Below are 20,987 nucleotides of genomic sequence, written 5' to 3'. Positions count from 1 at the left end.
AAAAGCTTCCATAATTGAATTAACCTTACCTTTCAAACATTTTAATTTCCGATTATCAACTGCCATCATATCACTTTAATAATATGTATAAGTACAAAACTTTCTCTAGAATGACTAAGCTCAAAGCTCGGCCTAAGATTGAGCACCCCTCGTGTAGTTTTTGTTTATTTGATAGCGATGCATCGCTAGGTGGCCGCTGCACACGCATGATCGTTGCAGTTGGCTCGGCGCGTGCGTCACGCACAGTACTTGCACCGCTACCGAAAACACTTACGCGAATTCAAATTTCGAATTGTCATAAAAATGTAAACTCGCAATCAGCGGAAGCCTTCCACTTGCCGCATTTAAATCGGTTCCAAATTCAAAACAATTTTTCATGATCACATTGAATTTCAAATATGTCTTTATAAACGTCGTTGTTTTTATATCTGTGGACTATTTTCCGTTGAATGTTGTACGAAGTGGTTTTGTGTCAATTTGTGAAAAGCCAATATGGGGTAAGGTTCTTTCATTTTTCATTCGATTTAAATGTGTATAAAGAAATACCTTTTGTTACTTTAAAGCACTAAAATCTTTAGTATCGTACAAAGATACCATTAAGATTTTTACTCCGTTTTTGTCATTTAATTTATAATAATAAAATAATTTGGTTAAGCAGAGATTTTTTTTTTAAAAATATTTTATTATATTAAAAATCATAGCCAGGATTAATCTTATCCATATATATATAACATAAGATTAATCCTGATTAATTAAAATTAACTAGATAATATATATATATTAGTTAATTAAACGCTATTAGAGTAACAATAAGCTGGCAAGAAAAAACTTAAAAAGATTTGCATAGAAAATATTAAATCCACTATAGTATCGCTATATTTATTAAGATTAGTATAGGGGAGTGATTGTCCAAGGAATTTTATTAAACAAATGTTTACTCAGATATAGGCTTATTAATTTTGTTAATTACTAACCCTATATTATGGGTATGTTCGTTATTCGTTTGTTTTAAAACTTAACATAAATTAATATAAAAAAAGAAGTAATATCCATCTTAGGTGAATATTTTAATGCAGCCGTTGTCTTTATCCACCCGAAGGAGGTAGTGTATCGTCGGGAATCGAACCCTCGATTTCCAGATGCACATTGTGCTTACTAGGCTGGAAATATTAACCAACAGGCAATTAAAGTTATAACATAACACATTTTTTGTTAACAGAAATATTATTTTTATCAAATTATACGTGATATTTTACGCAATATCGATTAAAAATCTATAGAACCTACTCTTCAAAACAAAAACAAAAACTGCATTCCTGTACGTGGATAGAAGCCTTAGCCCATATATAGACTGTACATTTTATGATGCAAAGGGTATCAATCGATACATTTAACCCCTTGTAACATAATAACGAAGCCCTACCGTCCCACTTACCACGATACATAATACATCAATTTATTACTTAAACGTGCGACATGCAAGGATCGAGTTACAATCGATTTGTTTACAGCGAATTAGTGGATCGCTTAGTGATGAGTAAAATGTCAAATGTCAGCTGTCAATTCCAGGAAGACTGTCAAGTTTGATGTTGAACTTGCGGAAGAAGAAAGTTTGTTAGTTACCGCATTGTTATATAAAAATAGGAGTTATGGCATTAAAAATATATACTTTAATAAATAACAACATGTTGGTTTAACACGTCACGTTATACATACAAATAACGTACATCAAAGCTTTAAAATAACGTCAAATAATGTGTTAAACTTTTTTTTTTTCATTTCAATTTGAAGATTGGGAAACCTTTTAAGAATAAAATACTAGGGTCAGCCCCAGCTGTTCAATTACAACCTTAATAGTTAGTTCCATACCCAAGTTAATTTATGAAGTGAAACTTCTTTATCGGCGTTGGAAAAAAAATTACCGTCACATTTCTCAGTTACGCGTCTAATTTTTCGGTAACGCGTCACAGTTTTCCATTACGCCCCATATTTTTCTCGTCCCTCCCACGGTTGATTCAAAGAGATTCGTAGCCATTAATAACAATATAAAATAACGATAACAATGATATTAATAATTCTATTACAATTAATGAAATTATGTAATAATCTTAGTAGTAATAAGGTAAAATGAAATAATTGTATTATTGGTATTCATGTGTATGATAATAAGAGCCTTTTGTTAAACTTTATCTAATTTAACTTTATTTAACCAATTTCTGTAAAGTTGCACATAGTAGATAATTTTTCGAAACACAAGGTCATAAAGTTTCACTTCTTACGTGTGTAGTATATATGGTAGATTTATACCCAGAAATAAAGTTAAGAGTAGGATATAGATTCACATGAGTCTATAACAGTTTTTCTAAAAATTCTAATGTTCACTGAAGAAACTAAATGATGGTTTTAGGAAGAACTTATAATATTTTTTTTTAACGAAATACAGTATGTTTTCAAAACATAATGAAAAACTGATTTTCTAATTCCAAATGATTTATAAAGATTTTTATATATTAATTTGTTGAGATCCTTGCGCTTGATGCTTCCTTCACAGAGATTTTATATTAGGTTCAAATTTGGTTAGCTTCAGTCCCAAGTCTCCACTTTGTGTTATATCCTGCCGATTTCGATTGGCCTCTTTAACAGTCAAATTGGCCCCCCTGTGGAGCGTGGGGAACACTGAGAACATATCGGGAAACACTGGCCTAGCATAACCATACATCATACGTCAATTTTTATACACTTAGTAGTCATTTTTTTGTTCGAAATGTGCAAGATCATCAAAATCTGTTCCGGTGGGTGTTTATATTTACTATCGTTGGTGGCGTTGAACCAATCACGATTAAGCGAAACGCGCGATCGTCTTTTGCATATATCTAGGTTATTTTCTGATTTCTTAAACTGAAAATGGTAACTTTAAATTAATTAATCAGTCTGTGTGATAGAATTGTCATTTGCTACTACGACTTGTCATTTATCACAATAATTATATATCATATTTACTATCAATTTACCGTCGAACTCGAATGACATAACAGTGTTGCCAACACAACAAAAAAGTTAATTCTGACGGCGTTTGTCTTTCCGCACAATCTCTGACTAATAATATATATATATGCTGATGTTGGTATATATATATATATAGTCATTAAATGAGGCATAACCTATTCAAGGTCTCTACGAAAATAAACATCCTGTTTTTAAAAAAATCATAGAAGCGTTGAAGCCCAAACTGACGTCATAAAAAGCATAAGAATGTGGTTCACAGTTACATAAACATAGTCTAATGCTATGGTAATAGAAGCGGCATACAAATTTATGATACGGAAACTGACAGGATATATATATAATACTTAGTATTTACATACATGTATATGTATGAAAAAAGGGATTTTTAATATAATTCAAATGAATAACTATTTATTAAAATCAGTTTAAAAAGAGGCTAAACTAAAATTAATATAAGGTTTTAAGGTTTACAGACCAAACATTAAACCTCAATTTAAATACTTTGAGTAATTTTGAGTGAACGGACAAAACTTTTAAAATTTATTAGGTTACTTTTTTGTCTATTATTCATTATTAATGATGTTATGAGCGGTGTTGGCCTAGTGGTTTCTCTAGTGGCGACTCTCATCCCTGAAGTCGTAGGTTCGATCCCCGGCTGTGCACCAATGGATATTCTTTCTATGTGCGCATTTAACATTCGCTCGAACGGTGGAGGAAAACGTCGTGAGGAAACCGGCTTGCCCAAAAAAATACTAATCAGGATGCTGATCACCTACTTGCCTATTAGATTGACAAATGATCATGAAACAGATATAGAAATCTGAGGCCCAGACCTAAAAGGTTGGGCTGGTCCAGCAGAAGCCACTAAGCCAACACTGCTAACACACTACTAAAGGAAATATTTTTGGTCTAGTATTTTTTTTTTTTAATAGAACAGGGAGCAAACGGGCAGGCTCATCTGGTGTTAAGTGATACTGCCGCCCATGAACACTCTCAATTCCAAAGGGTTGGCGAGTGCGTGGCCTTTTAAGAATTGGTACAGTCTTTTGAAGAACCCTAAGTCGAATTGGTTCGGAAATACTTCAGTGGGCAGTTGCGGTCACCACATAGCGGTGGTGCGCGGCAAATACTGCCTTTAGAAATGCTCAGTTGTGGAATGGCGGACATCGAGGTAATACGAAGGATATATCTGGGGCTAGACAACTTCGGCTGGCACTGCGTAATAACCCGTCGATCATGATTGGAAAGCTCGCAAAACACCGGACAGTTTTATGATTAATAAAGTTATTATACTTCTAAGAGCTATCATTTGATATACTCCTGTAAATCCTGGCATACATATATAATTCATTTCTGCGATGACTCTTTATAGTGACGTAGGTGATCAGCTGTGATTGAGACGTCAATTTCATGTTCTTTTTTTAAATATGATAGGGGGTAAACTTGTTTATGAGACGCCCAAAAATTTACAGTCATCGCAGCCCATGGACACCCATTTTAGTGGGCGAGTGACCGGCCTTTGAGGGAGGAGTATCCTGTTTCTTTAAACAATAGGACGTCAACCCATAAAAACCCCCACCAGGAGTCGCAAGTTCGCTAGTTCGTTATATAAAATATTTTGTTAAGCGGATCGTGGAAGATTTGCAGCCTTGATGGATTAACAAGCAACTCTTCAGAACACTTTCCATAGTATACTTTGTAGAATACGCATAGAGACGCAAGGTCTCTTTATTACAATGTTTTGTTCTTATTAAGTTAAGTAATAGATAAGCTCCGGCAAACAAGTGTTATTGAAACATAAAAACAAAACTGAAATTAGCTGTATACAATACAAAACGTTCTCGAGAAATAATTGAAAGTAAAACATATCGCATTACATTGACTGAACAAAGCACGTACGGTCATTTAAGTGCATTTGTTTGTTAAACAATTTAATTTGGAATTATTCCTTACTATTAAGAACTAAAACTGGGATGAAAAATGTCTTGTTGAACATATTCTGCTGTTGAAATTCCATGAAGACCTTTTGTCGAGTCCGTTTCGTAACCTCGCTGTGTTTATAATTTGATTATTTATTCATATATAATTATGTATAAACAGTGTATACTCGAGGATACTTGTCGCAATCATGCAATAGATTAAAATAACTAACAAAAAACAATATTCTTATCCTACATAGTAATAACAAAAATTAATAAATAAAACAAATTCAAAAGTTTGGTCTCTGGCAGAGTATCTTTAATGTTGGCCTCATTTGCTCACTGTATATAATTATTCGTTGAGCAGGAAAAGCACCAGCTCTGGGGCCACCGGTACTTCCTACCAGGCGCCAACTTAAAGCTTTTTTCGAAGAGCTTAATTGAATCCCAAGAGTCCAAAGGGAACAAAATCAAAGTTGGAGGACTCCTATGTTTGAGCCACTTATTACTTGCTCTCAAGTCAAGTTAAGTCATTTATTTCCAATAGACCACCTAAAATGGCACTTTTGAACGTTAAATAAAATATAAAGATGATTCTAGTTGCCCCTACGAAAAGGTAGTTTCGCGTGAAGAAGAAAGTCCACACTTAATGTTTCAAAATAGTTTTTACAATATTTTGTATACATTAGTATACATTGTCCGAGGGAAGTGAGACGGGGCTGGGGTGTCCACACAAGTGTATTGTTTATTTCCACATACACAAATCGAACCCGAGACAAAATTCCTGCATTACTAAATCATTACACACACAATTGAAACAACATTAAGCGATTTCCAAGTAATTGCGAAAATAAACGGGATTTAACGATTAAAGGATTCAAAAGTCATAACATCCTGTATTAACACCTTTAGGGTTGCGCACACGCAAGTTTTATTACTAGTTAATTGCTTGCGTTTATACCCACCGGTAATTAAACTTTATTCATATTAGATGAAATAAATACCATTAAGCGTTTTGAATTTTAAACTATAACCTGGGCCAGCAATACTTTTCTTTCATAAAATATATGTGATTAAAAATTATGAGCTTGGACTTTGAAATTTCTGATAAAATATTAAAATATAATTCATGACAGAAATATGGTTGAAAAATTCGTCTATCCTCTGTGTTGTGGGATTACAATTATTGTTCCCTGGTTCATGGTGCATGTTTTAAAGATTAAGTAGTCGTAGTGTTACGTCTAGTCAAACAAGTCATTTAAGTCACAAAGTTATGTGTGTGAATGTTTGAGTTGATGTATGGGTGTGTGTGTGTGTATAAACGTATATAAGTAGCAATGTCCCGCGGTTTCACTCGCGTAGATACCGATATCGTGGTAGTGTAAAAGTCAACTAAGTCGGACTATAGATATGTTTTTGCTATCATAAAAGTTTTATTTTACTACGCTATCTTAGTTTTTCATTACTTACTTCCTTTGAGATTATTAGATAAACATATGAGTGTGAATAAACACGTTACATTCATAATCTAATCAATATACAGATTTTACTTTACAACGAATATATATCTAATACATTTTTAAATTGTAAACATCATTTACGTAGAATGTCCGGAATTTGTAAATTTAAAAATACTCTACAGAAAATTATTGATTTCAAGCATGTAACGAAAGAAAATTTTGATCAGTCCAAATAAAAACTTTAATTCAAAATGAACAACTTTCTTTTATAATATTAGAGAATAGATAAATAAGAGAGAAGTATATATTTCAATTCTAAGGTTATGTTAAGAGTTGGCAAAACTTTACAAAATTTTGCTTTCACGATTTAAATATAGATCGTTTCAATAAAAATGTTTAAAGAGACTTTAAAAATCATTTCAAATTATTCATTATATTGAACCAATTATATGTTAAGTAATTATCAATAGTTTCCACAGCTCACGCAATGACAGATTTATTATGGAGACGTCTTTCAAATCGTAATTATTAAAATTATTACTATTATTAATATTATTGCACATTTACTGAGCATCCCTAATAATTAAAAAATGTATGTTAGTCAATGAAGAAGCAGCTTTCTAATGGTGTGATAATTGTACTTATAATTTGAAATCGTATCAGTAGTTTGTGTCTGATAACATTACAAGCATACATACTCTGTATTTGAGAGTGTGGGTGAAAGTTCTTATAAGCGTGTAATCTGTGTTAGTTTTTGGAACCTCAGAGACATACCAAAATGTAAGAAAAAAATTGGTAGCTTACAACGAATTTTAAGCCTATATTTGACAACCCTACATCACTAACGTGTCAAAAAGCGTGAACTAATATTTTCGAAGTGTTAATTCTACAAACTTTGGATTTGTCACGTTTGTTTGACGTAAATAGCAATATATATGTATCACCTTTTTCATAGAGCCATCTCATTCTGTCATAAAATGAAAGACAGGAGTAGCTAAAACGGTGCAATTATTTATAAATATTAATTATTAATTAATTTAAATAATATGTATTATTTATTCAAGCGGACGGACGTCGAGGTGATACGGATGGTATTTTGTAGTCTGCCTTGACGTCTGATGATGAAACTCAGCTACAGGTATGAGACCGAACAACTCCACTGAACACTTCAAAATGGGATGGAACATGCATTGAGACCCCACATCTCTACAAATATATGTATAGCTTGAGTTCAGTGTAAAACGCAAGTGTGCTGGAACAGAACGGAAATTCAAGAATTTGTGATTTTTAATGCCATTTAACTCTATAACAAATTCTTTAATCAAATTTTTGTTTAACATATAGGTATGAACATTCTTACTCTTGATTAAGTACGCTAAATTTATATCACACAATGGCGTGGAATTACAAATGCAATCTCAATGAAAATTTACGCGCGAAATTTGATAATTTTTTTTCTATATGTGTTGTGTCAAACTTATAAAGTTGTTCATTCATAAAATAATTCATATTAAAATTGCATACAAAAATCATTATCGGCAAGCTTCTTTCCATTGGTGTTTAGAATAAGAAAATTAGATAAGCAAAGAAACATACATAAGAGCCAGGAGTGACAGACCTTCTCACTTATGTAGTGGAAATGGAGATGGAAGGGTCATATGCTACGGAGCCCCCATCAAAAATGGAGCAGCATTATTAATACCCTAGAGACGAAAAACGAAGAAGAGGCCGACAACGCAAAAGATTGGAGGACGAACTCAAATTAACAGCAGCCTACATCTGGAGAAAAGTCGTAAAGGATAGAGAACAGTGGAAAGGGTTAGAGTAGGCCTTTGCCAAGAGGCAAAACGAACATCAACATATTGTGCATGAGCGGATATGAAACACAGAAAAATAGGTGACAATTCATCTTTGACTATCGACCAAAAATCATTTTACCAGAGAAAAGAGAATGAGAAACCGTAAACCATAGACGTTATTTCGTGTTGCGAACATAAATCTTTGGATCGCACTATGCAGCGCGAACCCTGAGTTATTTATACAAATGTCCAAATCCGAAAACATCAAGAAATACATCAAAACAGACGAACACAAAACATCGCCAGACGGACCGGCAGACTGTTTATTTATAGTTATATTTTTGTTGTTTTATAGTAGCAGATTCAGTGTTTTAGACACAGTCTAACATACGAACGGTAAGGATATATATACAGTGTATTTGTATATGTTTTTTTAACATTGCATAATTTGAAATATATAGTTCAATTCAATCAATTCTAAGGTTATGTTAATTGTTCGAAATACATAATTTCAATTTAATAATTTTTGATGAGGGTGATCCTAAATACTTTTGTCTCGGCCGACCGTCACATTTATTAGTTGTTTTTGTTGAGATTTACTCGGGTTACATTAGACACATTTTTATTTTGATATATACTTTTTGTTAATTATAATTGATAATTACGTCCTCTATTTAGAATTTTATAATAAGTGTTTAGTGCGTTTTTGATAACTTTCGCGAGGCAAGGTATTAGCACCAGTCTAACTTCTCTTTGTTCCCAAACTAATAGAATTTCTCCAAATCCTTACGTTACTAATATTGTGTGCCTTTCTTCCTGGTAAGATGATATTGTAACGAGGTATGTACTCAGGACTTATTATTCTAGTAGAAGATTGTGTATCGACGGCCACCGAACCGTTCTTTGTGGTACAGTAGCAGTTACCACTGATTTAGGCGATGTCATTATGGGTCCTGTGTTTCCAATACAGTCTTTTACAGTTGAAAATGGTAATTTGTGTGTGGGACTCTCACTTGCTGAAGCTATTCAACGGTTTTGGGAAGTAGAAGAGCCTCCCACAGCGCCTTGTTAAATCATACGCACCAAGAATGTGCTGAGTTGACAAACTTTACAAAATTTAGCTTTCTTTCACGTATAGAAATTGTATATTTTTTAATTATGGTTGTTTTGATAAATTTATGATTATTTACATGTTATTTTACTCCATAACGCTTTTTAAAGCTATTTTATACGGACTATTCTAATTAACACTTCATTTTTTACATAGTCAAACACCCATAATAATTAGTTTAATCATAGAGTAAATATCTTAAATATAGTATATATTCTATTGACTCATCACCGAAGTTTGAACGCACTGACGCAAGCTGACACTAAATGTATTTAATAATACGATTTTTTTTTAATTAATTCTCACTGCAGTTAAATATTCCATAGCCAATAGATGTTTCACCTAACGCGACATTTAAGAACGACTGAAAATTGGCATATTTATGTCCGACACGAGTGTCATGCAATAAATTTTGTTGAGGATTCCACAACTTCTTATTTAATTTATTTGAAAATGTCACAAAGAGTACGTATTGAAAATTATTTTAAATATATATATATGTAATTGTTTTGGCAGATATTTTGACACTTGATTGATATCTACTCAAAATCTAGTTTAAGGACTTGTAAAACATTTGTGTCCTTGCGTGGTTCACAGTGCTTGAGAGTCGTTTTGAAATACGTTCCGTTTTATCTACTTGTTTATTTATGATAAATAAATGAGATAGAAACATAAACGTAGTTTGACAGTAACAATTACCTTTGAGCGTGTGACTGAAAGTTACTTTCCATAGTAATTTATTATGTGCTTCGGTAATGAAAGTGTCCCGAAATTATGGTGTGCCGACTTGCTTTTTTAATGGGAAAAATTACTACCTACCAAAATTATAGCTAAATAAATCGTAAAATAAATTTATTTATATTATACTTTCATGCATGTGTGAAAGTCTGTGCTTTTAAGCTTATTGACAACACTGAAACGAAAGTAATGAATCAATTCATAATATGCATAGTTACTTAAAATTAAGTGCAATAAAATACTTTTTAACACGTTCAATAATGACATAATTTATTCTGTACTTTGAATATGAGATTTAAAATAAATTATATTTATCAATTATAATAGTTTGGAGAAAGTTTCTTCGCATTTTTTAAGAACGTTCACAACATTTTTTAATATTTTGTTTACATGTATTTATATATGTTTATTTACATTCAACTAAAGTATATAGGTACCATTTTGTTCGATCACTTTCTACCATTTTGTCCGATAACTTTTTGCCATCTTGTAGGTATGATCCCATTGCTTGGGGCTTGGGGCTTATAAAAATACCACGACAATTGGTTTTGGCAGTCCTCTCTTGATGTTAACCTGGCACTGCCTAAAGAATTCTGAAGAGACCAAAATAGGTCGAAATTAATTGTTGCTGAGTGGCTAAAGGTGTGTGAGGTGTAGCGTTATCATGATGAAAAACCACACCCCTTCTGTTGATTAATTCCGGCTGCTTTCTCTCAACTTCTTGCTTTAATCCAATTAGTTGTTGGCAGTAGAGTACAGAATCGATGGTCCTGCCTGGTGGTAACACCTCATAATGAATAATGCCCATCCAATCCCACAACACACCCAGCATTACCTTGTTGGTATCGCCGCAGTCTGTGAAGCCTGCCTGGCCTTTGACTACGACCTTTTTCGCACGTTCTTCTCGTACGTGATCCATTAGCTGTCATTACTAGTTTTAAGGAATGTAATCTGTGGCGAAGTTGTCGCCTAATATATCGAATAGATATATTTTGTATTTTAAATAATTCTTATAAGTTGTAGAGCAGTGTTGACCTAGTGGCTTCAGCGTGCAACATCTCATACCTGAGGTCGTGGGTTCGATCCTGGGCTGTGAATTAATGGACTTTCTTTCTATGTACGCATTAAACATTTGCTCGACTATGAAGTTAAACATTGTGAGGAATCGTGCCTTAGACCCAAAAAGTCGACCTTGTCAGGCACAGGAGGTTGATCACCTACTTGCCTATTAGATTGACAAATGATCAATACAGATATAGCAATCAATGGCCCAGACTTAAAATGTAGTGCCACTGATTTATATATTTTTAACGTTAAACTATAAAAGTTAGGAGAAAAGTCGATAATGAGCTTTCAAATAATTGAATTACGTAAATGAATACTTGAAACTAACGTAAAGTGCGCTAAGGTTCTAGTTGTATCGTGTCTCATGCAGTAAGAATGTGGTTAGTTTCCGGAGAAATAAAGATACACATTCCTGTAAAACAAAGTTGTCAATAGTACTTTCAATTAAATCAGTTTCCTAAACATAATTTATTAAACAATTTAAAAATATATATATAATGCATTTGTCATATTAAAAAGCGAGCCTAATCAGCGATCGAATCTCATTACTGAGGTCATGCCTTCAAACTGGCTGTACACCAAAGGACTTTCTGTCTTTATGTGCGGATTTAACCCTCTGTCGAGCCAGCATGACTTAGACCCAAAATGTCGAGAATGTCAGACACATAAGGCAAGGTGATCATCAAATCGGGCCACGTTATAAGTTTAATTACAAACACACACACACACACACATATATATAGTAACTATTTTATTATATTAATTTTAAAATATGTGAGTCTAAAATATAAAAATTATAAAGTAAAGTCAATAAAATGCTAACTACATATTTGGAACAAGAATTATCTCCGCCCTTTGTTTTATCCGTACCAATAAAACAAAGATAACTAGGATTCGATTAAATCTAGATCCAGATTTATTTTACTAGCACTATTGCCAGTGATAAAAGACGTTTAAATGTCAACATTGTCACGATTGAAAAGAGCAGACTTGTAGAAATTTTTCGTAACTGGCAACTGTGTATCTGTCATTTAATTGAATGCGTTCTAATTATGCGCTTGAAATGTTGCCAATTATTATTTTATTTTCTTATATTTATTAATATAAAGTGTGATTAGCGGTCAAGCGTACAAGCCCCGGAGGTTGGGCGTTCGAATCCATCAATTTTTTTATGTATTTGACACTGATGACAGGAGACTCACCTGATGTTAAGTGAGATGCCCATGGACATTCACACTAGCAGAAGGCTCGCAAATGCGTAGCAGACTTTTAATTAAATACAAAAGTAAGATGTATAAATTGAATTATATTACATACAAAATATAGGTGACAGGCCTAATTTCTACATGGCAATTTTTTTTAATTATTTATTATATTTTTTAATTTCTTTAAAACAAAAGTTTGTCTGCATTTGCTCCATTCTCATTCCATTGCACATCATGACACTACATACGCTCTTGATATTATCGACATAGCAGCACAATTTTAACAGAAAATCCACGTCAAATTATAGCAGTCTTTAAAAGTGCTTAGTCTTCAAAAGCGTGTACAAATCAAATTAAAATAGATTAAAACCGTTTTATATAGAGACGGCAAGTTTTTAACCTCAAAAAGAAACAAAAAGGTTTAATTCGTTATTTATAAGGTCACTTCCCTTCTAGAAAAAGAATTCAATAGCTTTATCCCTGTGGTTTAAAATTACGCGGCAATACTTCACACTAAAGAAATAATGGAAACACTAAATCATTACGGAATTTACTACACATAACTACGCAGAGATTTATCGTCCGGCAACGAAAGAATACGTAATAATTTAAAATGTTACACGCGTTTATGTCACTTATTATAAACAATATGAAGGTTATTTTCGTGTGCATATATTTGACCTGTAGAACCTTAAGAACAATGAGTTCTTGTGGTATGAAGGCAGATTTATGGTTATTTCGCAATACGTTCGTTCGAGTACGCGGTGTGTGAACTTTTAAAATTATTTTTGCTTGTAATTGAAAAAATGTAGGCCGAATGCCTGGTTATACAAAGATTTGATTTGATTCCATTGAAACGGTATATTAATAAATTATTTTAGAACAAAGAAATAGTTATTTTCAAAAAACCACAGATTAAAAAAGAAAGCTTTTCTTATTTACTTTTTATGTTTGATATCTGTGCCTATGTCTGGTGCTTCTAACTTCCGCTTAAGACATTGAAGAAAACATTTTTAATCTATTAAGATATTTTTAAACAAAGATTGAATGAAAAAAATGGTTAGTGTACGGTGCCTGGGTCAAGAGATGCTTTGAATAAACCAGGAATATAGTTTAAAATTCTTAAGAGAGTGTCAGAGCAGTGTTGGCCTAGTGGCTTCAGCGTGTGACTCTCATCCTTGAGGTAGTAGGTTTGATATCTGGCTGTGTACTAATGGATTATCTTTCTATGTACGGAGTTAACATTCTCTAGAACGGTGAAGGAACACACCGCTAGGAAATCGGCTTGCCTTACACAGAAAAAGTCGACTTGCCTATTAGATTGACAAATGATCAAGAAATAGACCTACAATAATTATAGCGCCACTGATTTTTTTAAGAGAGTGTCTGAGACAAATATAAAGCCTTGGCTCGTAAAACAAATACTTACCAGATTAAAACACGAATAAGTATCAGCACGTTCCATTTAGTAGTCTGTGCCTTTAACAGTATTAGAAAATTAATATTTAATTTTTATATGAGTGTTGACGCTCTGTGACATGCTTGGAATTTAAAAATGGAAGGTGTCAATTTTACGTATGAACAACATAACTTTCCCGTTCCAAATTTGTAAACAACACAAATTTTATGGAAAACCCTGCGTTAACTCTGTGACTAATATTATGTGCTTATTGAGTAATTGTTATAGTATTTACTACAGACTTACACCTTATCCATATACAATAAAACCGTATAAAAATAAATTTTATAGGTTGGTAGACTCAGTTTTGGTACTTAGACTCTCATTTGGTTCGTCCGTCTCTGGCGTTATATAATTAAAAATATTAATTTTTATACGTGAGAGAGACTAATCTGTGCCAAACTGTCACAGATTAGTCAAAACGCCGATGACGTATTCAATGACAGTAAGTAATATGACTTCACCTAGTATTATTGTTTTCTTTCAATGACTTCACCTGTCTATTTGTGGATTTTAATTTAGTTTACTTGTATAATTTAAGACTCATAATTAACTCGTGATGATGTTTAATTACGTGTTTACTGGAATGACACCCCATTGGGACTGGTGCGACGCCATCTTGCGAAGAGAAGCGTTTTGGCGGGTTTGTCAAACATTTAATAATAAAAGTATTAAACATACTTTTTATAGGTTCTAGTTCTAGACCAAAGTTTAGTTTAGTTATTTTAGCTGTCTACTTACGCATTCATATTATTATGTTAGTTAAGAATCTTGTAAACATATAAATATATGCCATTAAGTGCATAGTTTTTCTATATGAGACCTAAAAAGGAACTCGTTATTAAAACATCAATAACAAAAAAGCGTCTCATTTGCTTAAAGGTCAGCGAAAACATGACTGTTAGAATAAAGATGTATTAAGTATTTTTCACGTTTTGAACCTCATATCATCATCACCACCAGCCTCTTCAGCGTCCAACGGAGAAGACTGAAGGACATTCGTAGGTAAGTACTCGCCCTGCACTGGCCTCTCTTTATCCACTGGGAACCGACCTCCTTGTCGATGTCAGGCCATCTAAGTCAGTGGGCGGTCTTTTGTTCTGCCAAGGTCTCCATTCAAGGAATCTCATATATAATAACACAGTAGTAGTAGTAGTTACACGCGTTAGAAGTTCTTTGGCGTAACAGGATAAAAATCTTAACAATAAAAAGTTTTTTTATAAGGCATTATCTAGTTAAATAAAGTTTATTTTAATATCACAAAATAAAATGTTGACTATAGCTAACTTTAGGGTGTCGTTTTTTGTGACGGTGTGCGCGCTCATAGTAAAAATTTACTATCATAATTTTTCCCTAACTCGTCAAAAAAAGTATAACTTCAAAAATCGAATATAAATATGGTAGATATTATAACTGAAAAGAAAAAAACTTAGTGATATAATTTAATTCCCTAGTATAGTATATTGATCACGTTCACTCCGGAAATGCGTGGATCTCGAAAAAAAAACAACAAGCTATCCTTTATAAAATATTTGACAATTTGGTAAATAAAAATGTTTTAAAAGATAAAAATACAATAAAAATTACTAGAAAAATTTCGAAAAACAAACAGAGGATTAGGTAGGCACTTAACGATACTGTTTAGGGTAAAGTTCAGAAACGAGACTGCACGAAGTATCTTCACTTCTATTCTATTCTACACTTAATACCTTCACTTGTTTCTGAATAACAACCTTAGTTGTAAGTAAGGATGTATATAATTGAAATCAAACACTTTAGATTTTTTTACAATCACACCACCACGAAAGAAAGACACCTGATACGCTCGTTTTTGCAGTAAATTAAAACTATTTTAATATTTACATAAACCCGTAACCTCATTATGGGATATGAGGCAAACTAAAGCAGTTTGGTAATGTTTTACATGCAAAACAACTCCAGCCTCTTGTAAAGTCCATGCCATCGATGTGAGTCTCAGACTTGCCGGTTCAGAAATTCATATTCATCGAGTATACGAAGGAACGACCTCAGCCAGGAGTCACGCCGGTTTCAAAAGGCCGGCTACGCACTCGCGAGCATTGGCATTTAGGGTGTCCATGGGCGGATCAGATGAGCCTCCTGCTCGTTTGTCTGCTGATCTATAAAAAAACAATTAAAGATGGGTTCTTAGGTCGCATGATTTTTTGGCAATTTCTTACGTCAATGACTAAACGAATGTGTAAAATCTTTTAACAGTTTATAACCTGTGTAGAAAATCAGATTTCTATAGAATAGAAATCACTGTTACTATCTATAAATGCAATCATTATAATCACAAACAATGATTGGATACTTGCGGTTTTCCGCACAATATTATTTTAGTATCCAATTCGATATTATTCCATTCATACTACATATATATCTTTCGTATGCAGTATAGGAGATTCATGTTTTTTTAGTATTGTTGGCGGAGTTAAGCGCATTACCGCTTAAGAATTATTTTAGCATGTGTCAAAAGCCGAAAAATAAAGAATATTTTAGAGGCACTACAATCTTTTTTTAGGTCTGGGCCACAGATTTCTTTATTTGTTTCATGATCAATTGTCAATCTAATGGGCAAGTACGTGATTAGTAGCCTTCTGTGCCTGACACAGGCCTTCGACTTTTTGGGTCTAAGGCAAGATGATCTTTCCTTCACCGTTTTGGAGCATGTTTAATGCGTATAGAAAGTCCATTGGTACTAGACCAGTGATCGAACCTTCAACCTCAGGGATGAGAGTCGCATGCTGAAGCCACTAGGCCTACACTGCTCTGTGCTGCTGGGCACTTATACATATTTATTAATATGTTCGCAACTTATATATCTTTAATGGTGATAAATTAATGAAATTATTATTTCTTTGCAGAACTATCAAGCGGCTTGCAGTCCGTATATTCATGCTGATCATACTCCAAGCTGCTGGTGCCGGCTTTGCAGCTCCAAGTGTGTTGGTTACCAGGCATGAATCCAGAGCGGTAGAGTGGCTGCCGATGGACAATCAAACTGTCTACAGATTGGATGAAGGGGAGACCAGAAAGTACGTAACAAAAAGAACGACATAACTCTTTGTTCTTAAGAAGTAGCACGGTTCCGGTGGTACCTAATAGAATTAAAAAAGATTTTGACGTTTTGCATATAGAAGAAGTCTTCGATGACTTTCCTCTCTCACTTGCCATTGTAAATTGTGTAGCAAACGTCCATATTCTCTGTAAAACAGCTAATTCTCCGCATCCCAACCAGTAATCCACCTTCTCGCCCTCAGATCACACTTTGTATAAGTGGAAAATTGCTGAAAATGTATTTCCTTCTCTCCTCCCCCCTGTCAACTTATACATGTCAGTCCCATTGCTGTTTGGAGGCTATGAACTTGATGGTTTTTGTATAATTTTGTGCTCAAAAATCAAACCCAAAAATTAGGTGCAATTTCAAGGAAATTGTTGGGTTGTCAAAATTGACAATTGTCGGCGAGGGCAGCAAAAACTTCATAGCTTCTACAGGCCAGGTCTACTCTTCTGTTGAAAAATTGCAAATTCGTATTGCAAGGGATCAATAAGCCCACGAAATGATTGTTTTTTAATAGTGCGTCAATAAAGAATTTAGGCTCGTTAGTGGAAGACTTCGCAGCGTCGCTGCAACTTCATTAGTATGTAGGATAATACACACTAATTACACACACTTACCCTTTGTAAAGACAAAATCAGTTTTCTACTATTTGAATTTAAGCACCATAGAGTAGAGTAACTACTCTCCAACGTAAGCCAAATTCTGGAGAAACATACCTCAGTTAATAAACTCATCGTATTACTCGTTCGGTGAATGGTGAATTGTGACCAATTTTTGTTCACCTATCATGTTTGAATATTTTTAAATGCATAACAAAATATGAAACGCCTCGTCCAATGGTTTGACAGCTCTTGCAAATAGATTCAAGTTTTTATTAGCGTCATTCTTCTATTATTTACTTTCCTCAGTACACGAGACAAACAAAACAAAAACTGATTTAAGGTTTATAACGTGTTCTTCTGTGTATAATAGTGCTATATGTACTACATACTGTGCTATACACACGGAAAGCCGGCCACTTATTCGTTAATATTCTTTAAATATTACGGGCAAGAGGAAGCCCAGCCAGTTCCTTGCTATTTACAAACATAACTCTGTTCAGCTCCTCGAACTTCAGCTTCCCTTTCTCCAACTACTTCAAACGTTGGCAATTCGATAGTAGACTTATATATTAAAATAATATAACTTTATTTTATCCCTAAAAATACAATACAAGATATTAACATTAATAAAAAATGCAATGCCCATCTTGCCTCACGATTGACTTGGCCCTGGCCATTTCACCAGTCATGTCCATCTGTGGTAGTTGTAACACCGACTTATATATGATAGGCCTAATTTTTTCCTTCTTTCAGTTTGGAACTAAACACAACACAATTATTACAATCAACGGTGTACATAACAGTGAGTCCCTGCTCCAGAGATTTTCGTTGGGCTCTCTATAGAGGACATTTCAAAGGTTCAGACGGTAAGTTGGATACATTTATCGATTAAGAAAATTTATTTTAATTTTTAAAAATGCATGAGACATACAAATTTATTGTTATTTCATATATTTTTATATATTTTAATAATCATATTTATATATACACAACGAAAACCAGGATTATTATAATTTTTTTGAAAGGTAAAAACGCTAACTGTCAAAAATTTACCGACAGGTTTGTAAGGACACATTACACCATTTGTAGTATGAATCAGTGATACCAACTTGGGGATTTTCCCCCAAATTTAGGGGGAATGAAGATTTCCAGGGAGTTGTTAGAGTGCACTTTTCGCACGATACTTTACAATTTATATTAAGCCTTGAACCCAAGAAGCAAATTAAACCAAAACTTGAATGTTTTTTAATACATATTTGAAATTACCTTTTAAATATATTTAAATAAAGAATAAAATATTAAAGAAATATTTTTTTTTAATATATCTATATTTTAACGTTTTGTTATGACGTTGTCACGTAAACCGACCTTCACAGACAACCGTTGATTTATTACGATAGCTGTTTATAGTATATTTTGAGATAGTGACTCTGATGGTATAAGGCTTATTAGCGAATTAAATCGCTTAAATACTCACCATCCCCATTCAACTAAAGCTGTTCTCAACAGATCAATTGCATCTTCTACAAGAAAGTAGTGGAGGCGAAACGTTGTCTGCGGTGATAAAAAATGAAGATCGGTATATATTACAGGTAATTATAATATAATTAATTACAAATAAATCTAATTTTCTTATGTTTCATTACAATCATTACAATGAAAAAAACATCGTTAAACGGTCTAAATTAACATTGATAGCGTGATAATATATAATATATAGATATAATAATAAAAATTACATATATACGTTATATATGTAATTTTTATTATTATAGGTATTTGAATGTTAAAATTTGATGCTTAGTTATGCATGTCACAAAGTTGTTCAAGTCTTGTGTCAGAGAAGAGACGTAGCCGTTAAAAAGTGTAATAACTCGTGTAGGATGGAATGGTTTAAGTTTAAGGTAAATTTAAATTTTATGTTAACATATACCTACATTATCTACCCTTAGTGGCAGTTATTAGTAAGGAACACTTGACTCTATCTGATCAATATATTTTTGAAGGCTTGTTGTATGTACAAGAAAATATAATCGATTCAAAAACAAATGGTGACTTTCATCAGTATATTACTAGATATATAACTAATTTGAGTATACAACCAATCAGGCTCCAGAAGATAAACCACTCCTTATATGGAAATTGTATTGGTGTTTACAACAAACTCTCAAGTGAAGTTAGAGAATTATCACTCAATAAATTCAAAGCCCTCGTTGAACGTTAATTAATCAATAAATCTTTTTATAACTTCGTCGAATACTTAAATGATCCTAATCATTTGATTGGATTGGATGGGATTGATTTGCTCCAGTTCAATTTGTATGACTCAAAACTTAGCGATTAAAAAGAGTGGCGGAAAGTCTCCTGCCAGTTCTTCTTGCCCGCTCTACGCCTTTGACTTGCGAACTGATAGTAAATGTTAATTTAACTTATTTTTTGACGTTCATAAGTCTTGCTTACCTATATGAATTATATTGAGTTTGAGTTTATTGCTTTATTTTTAAAATTTCCAGTTATTCTCATCAAAGGGGGGCGCTGCTGCGGTCAGTGTAAGGGGGGAGGCTCCGCGACTCGTTCGTATGCGTTTACGCACGCGATCGCGTCGAAGGCTTTCAGCTAACTGGGACCCAAGGTACCAACGAATTTGAAGGAAATTTTGATTTTAATACTTTATGATATCGATTCTTCTGGCAATGTCAGTCTCCATAAGCGACAGTATCACTTGACGTCAGATGAGTCACTTGCCCCTTGCTATATTAATAAAGTATATTCTTGTGTTAGCATTAAGCGTGTGATTATAAACTGTCAAACCTTCAAACCCAGAGAGACACCAGTCTACAAATAACAATTTCGCCCGATATTTGAAGGATGTCAGCCAACCTAAACCCAAAAATTTAAAAAGGTTACATGTCTAAAAAATATATGAATATGTGAGGCCTTTTGCAATTTAAGGCCAAATGTGTTTTTATAATATAAAGTACATGATTTACTACCAAACCACTTCAAGCTCAGGGTTCAGCGCGGCGATTATCAATATAATTGGAACATTATAGCTCCGAGATTATAGCCAATACTTTCTTCAGTCAATGACTATAACATATAATAGCTTTTTCAAAGAACTGAGCATTAATTTTTTTGTTTTATGACCAAAAGCTTAAATATCGTAAGAAAATCTAGCGGCATTTTCTCTAAATTCCGCATTTAATTCATATCATAACTGGACTACGACGTAAAAACCTGTCAAGTTAGCACCGTTATACTCTCACAAGCCATAAATCCATGCTGTCTGGAGTTCGTCACATGTATAGATGAATTTATGATACGCCTTACATGGGCACGATATGACTTAACAAGGCGCCGTTTACACTGGGAACTATCTATTGCGTTTATAACCTGTGGTTTATATATTATGTACTTTGTATTACAGTTTTTGGACTAGTCTTATGTCTAATTATAATTTTTTTTTAAATTTTATAATATTTGTACTTCAACGGATTAATACTAATTTAAAATAATAACTAATAAAGATAATAATTTTACG

At 33.3% G+C, this 20,987-nt stretch overlaps 1 protein-coding gene across 2 annotated transcripts in view; it reads left to right on the top strand.

Moving 5' to 3' along the window:
• The first annotated feature begins 243 nt into the window (after positions 1-243).
• LOC123713158 (protein NDNF-like) overlaps positions 244-20,987 on the top strand; it is a 40,172-nt gene continuing 19,428 nt past the window's right edge. Inside the window, exons 1-5 of one of the 2 annotated variants that reach the window (XM_045666699.1) lie at positions 244-497; positions 16,648-16,818; positions 18,200-18,312; positions 18,956-19,038; positions 19,960-20,078. In XM_045666699.1, coding sequence (XP_045522655.1) covers positions 493-497; positions 16,648-16,818; positions 18,200-18,312; positions 18,956-19,038; positions 19,960-20,078 — 491 coding nt within the window. In that variant the 5' untranslated portion in view covers positions 244-492. Of the gene's footprint in view, positions 498-14,726; positions 14,768-16,647; positions 16,819-18,199; positions 18,313-18,955; positions 19,039-19,959; positions 20,079-20,987 lie in introns of those variants that run through there. The other variant, XM_045666700.1, reaches the window with a different exon arrangement.

The sequence above is a fragment of the Pieris brassicae genome, chromosome 8, assembly GCF_905147105.1.
Source record: "Pieris brassicae chromosome 8, ilPieBrab1.1, whole genome shotgun sequence".
NCBI classification, from domain to species: domain Eukaryota; kingdom Metazoa; phylum Arthropoda; class Insecta; order Lepidoptera; family Pieridae; genus Pieris; species Pieris brassicae.
Note: the sequence above shows the minus strand (reverse complement) of the source record. Positions and strands in the feature narration are given on the sequence as shown.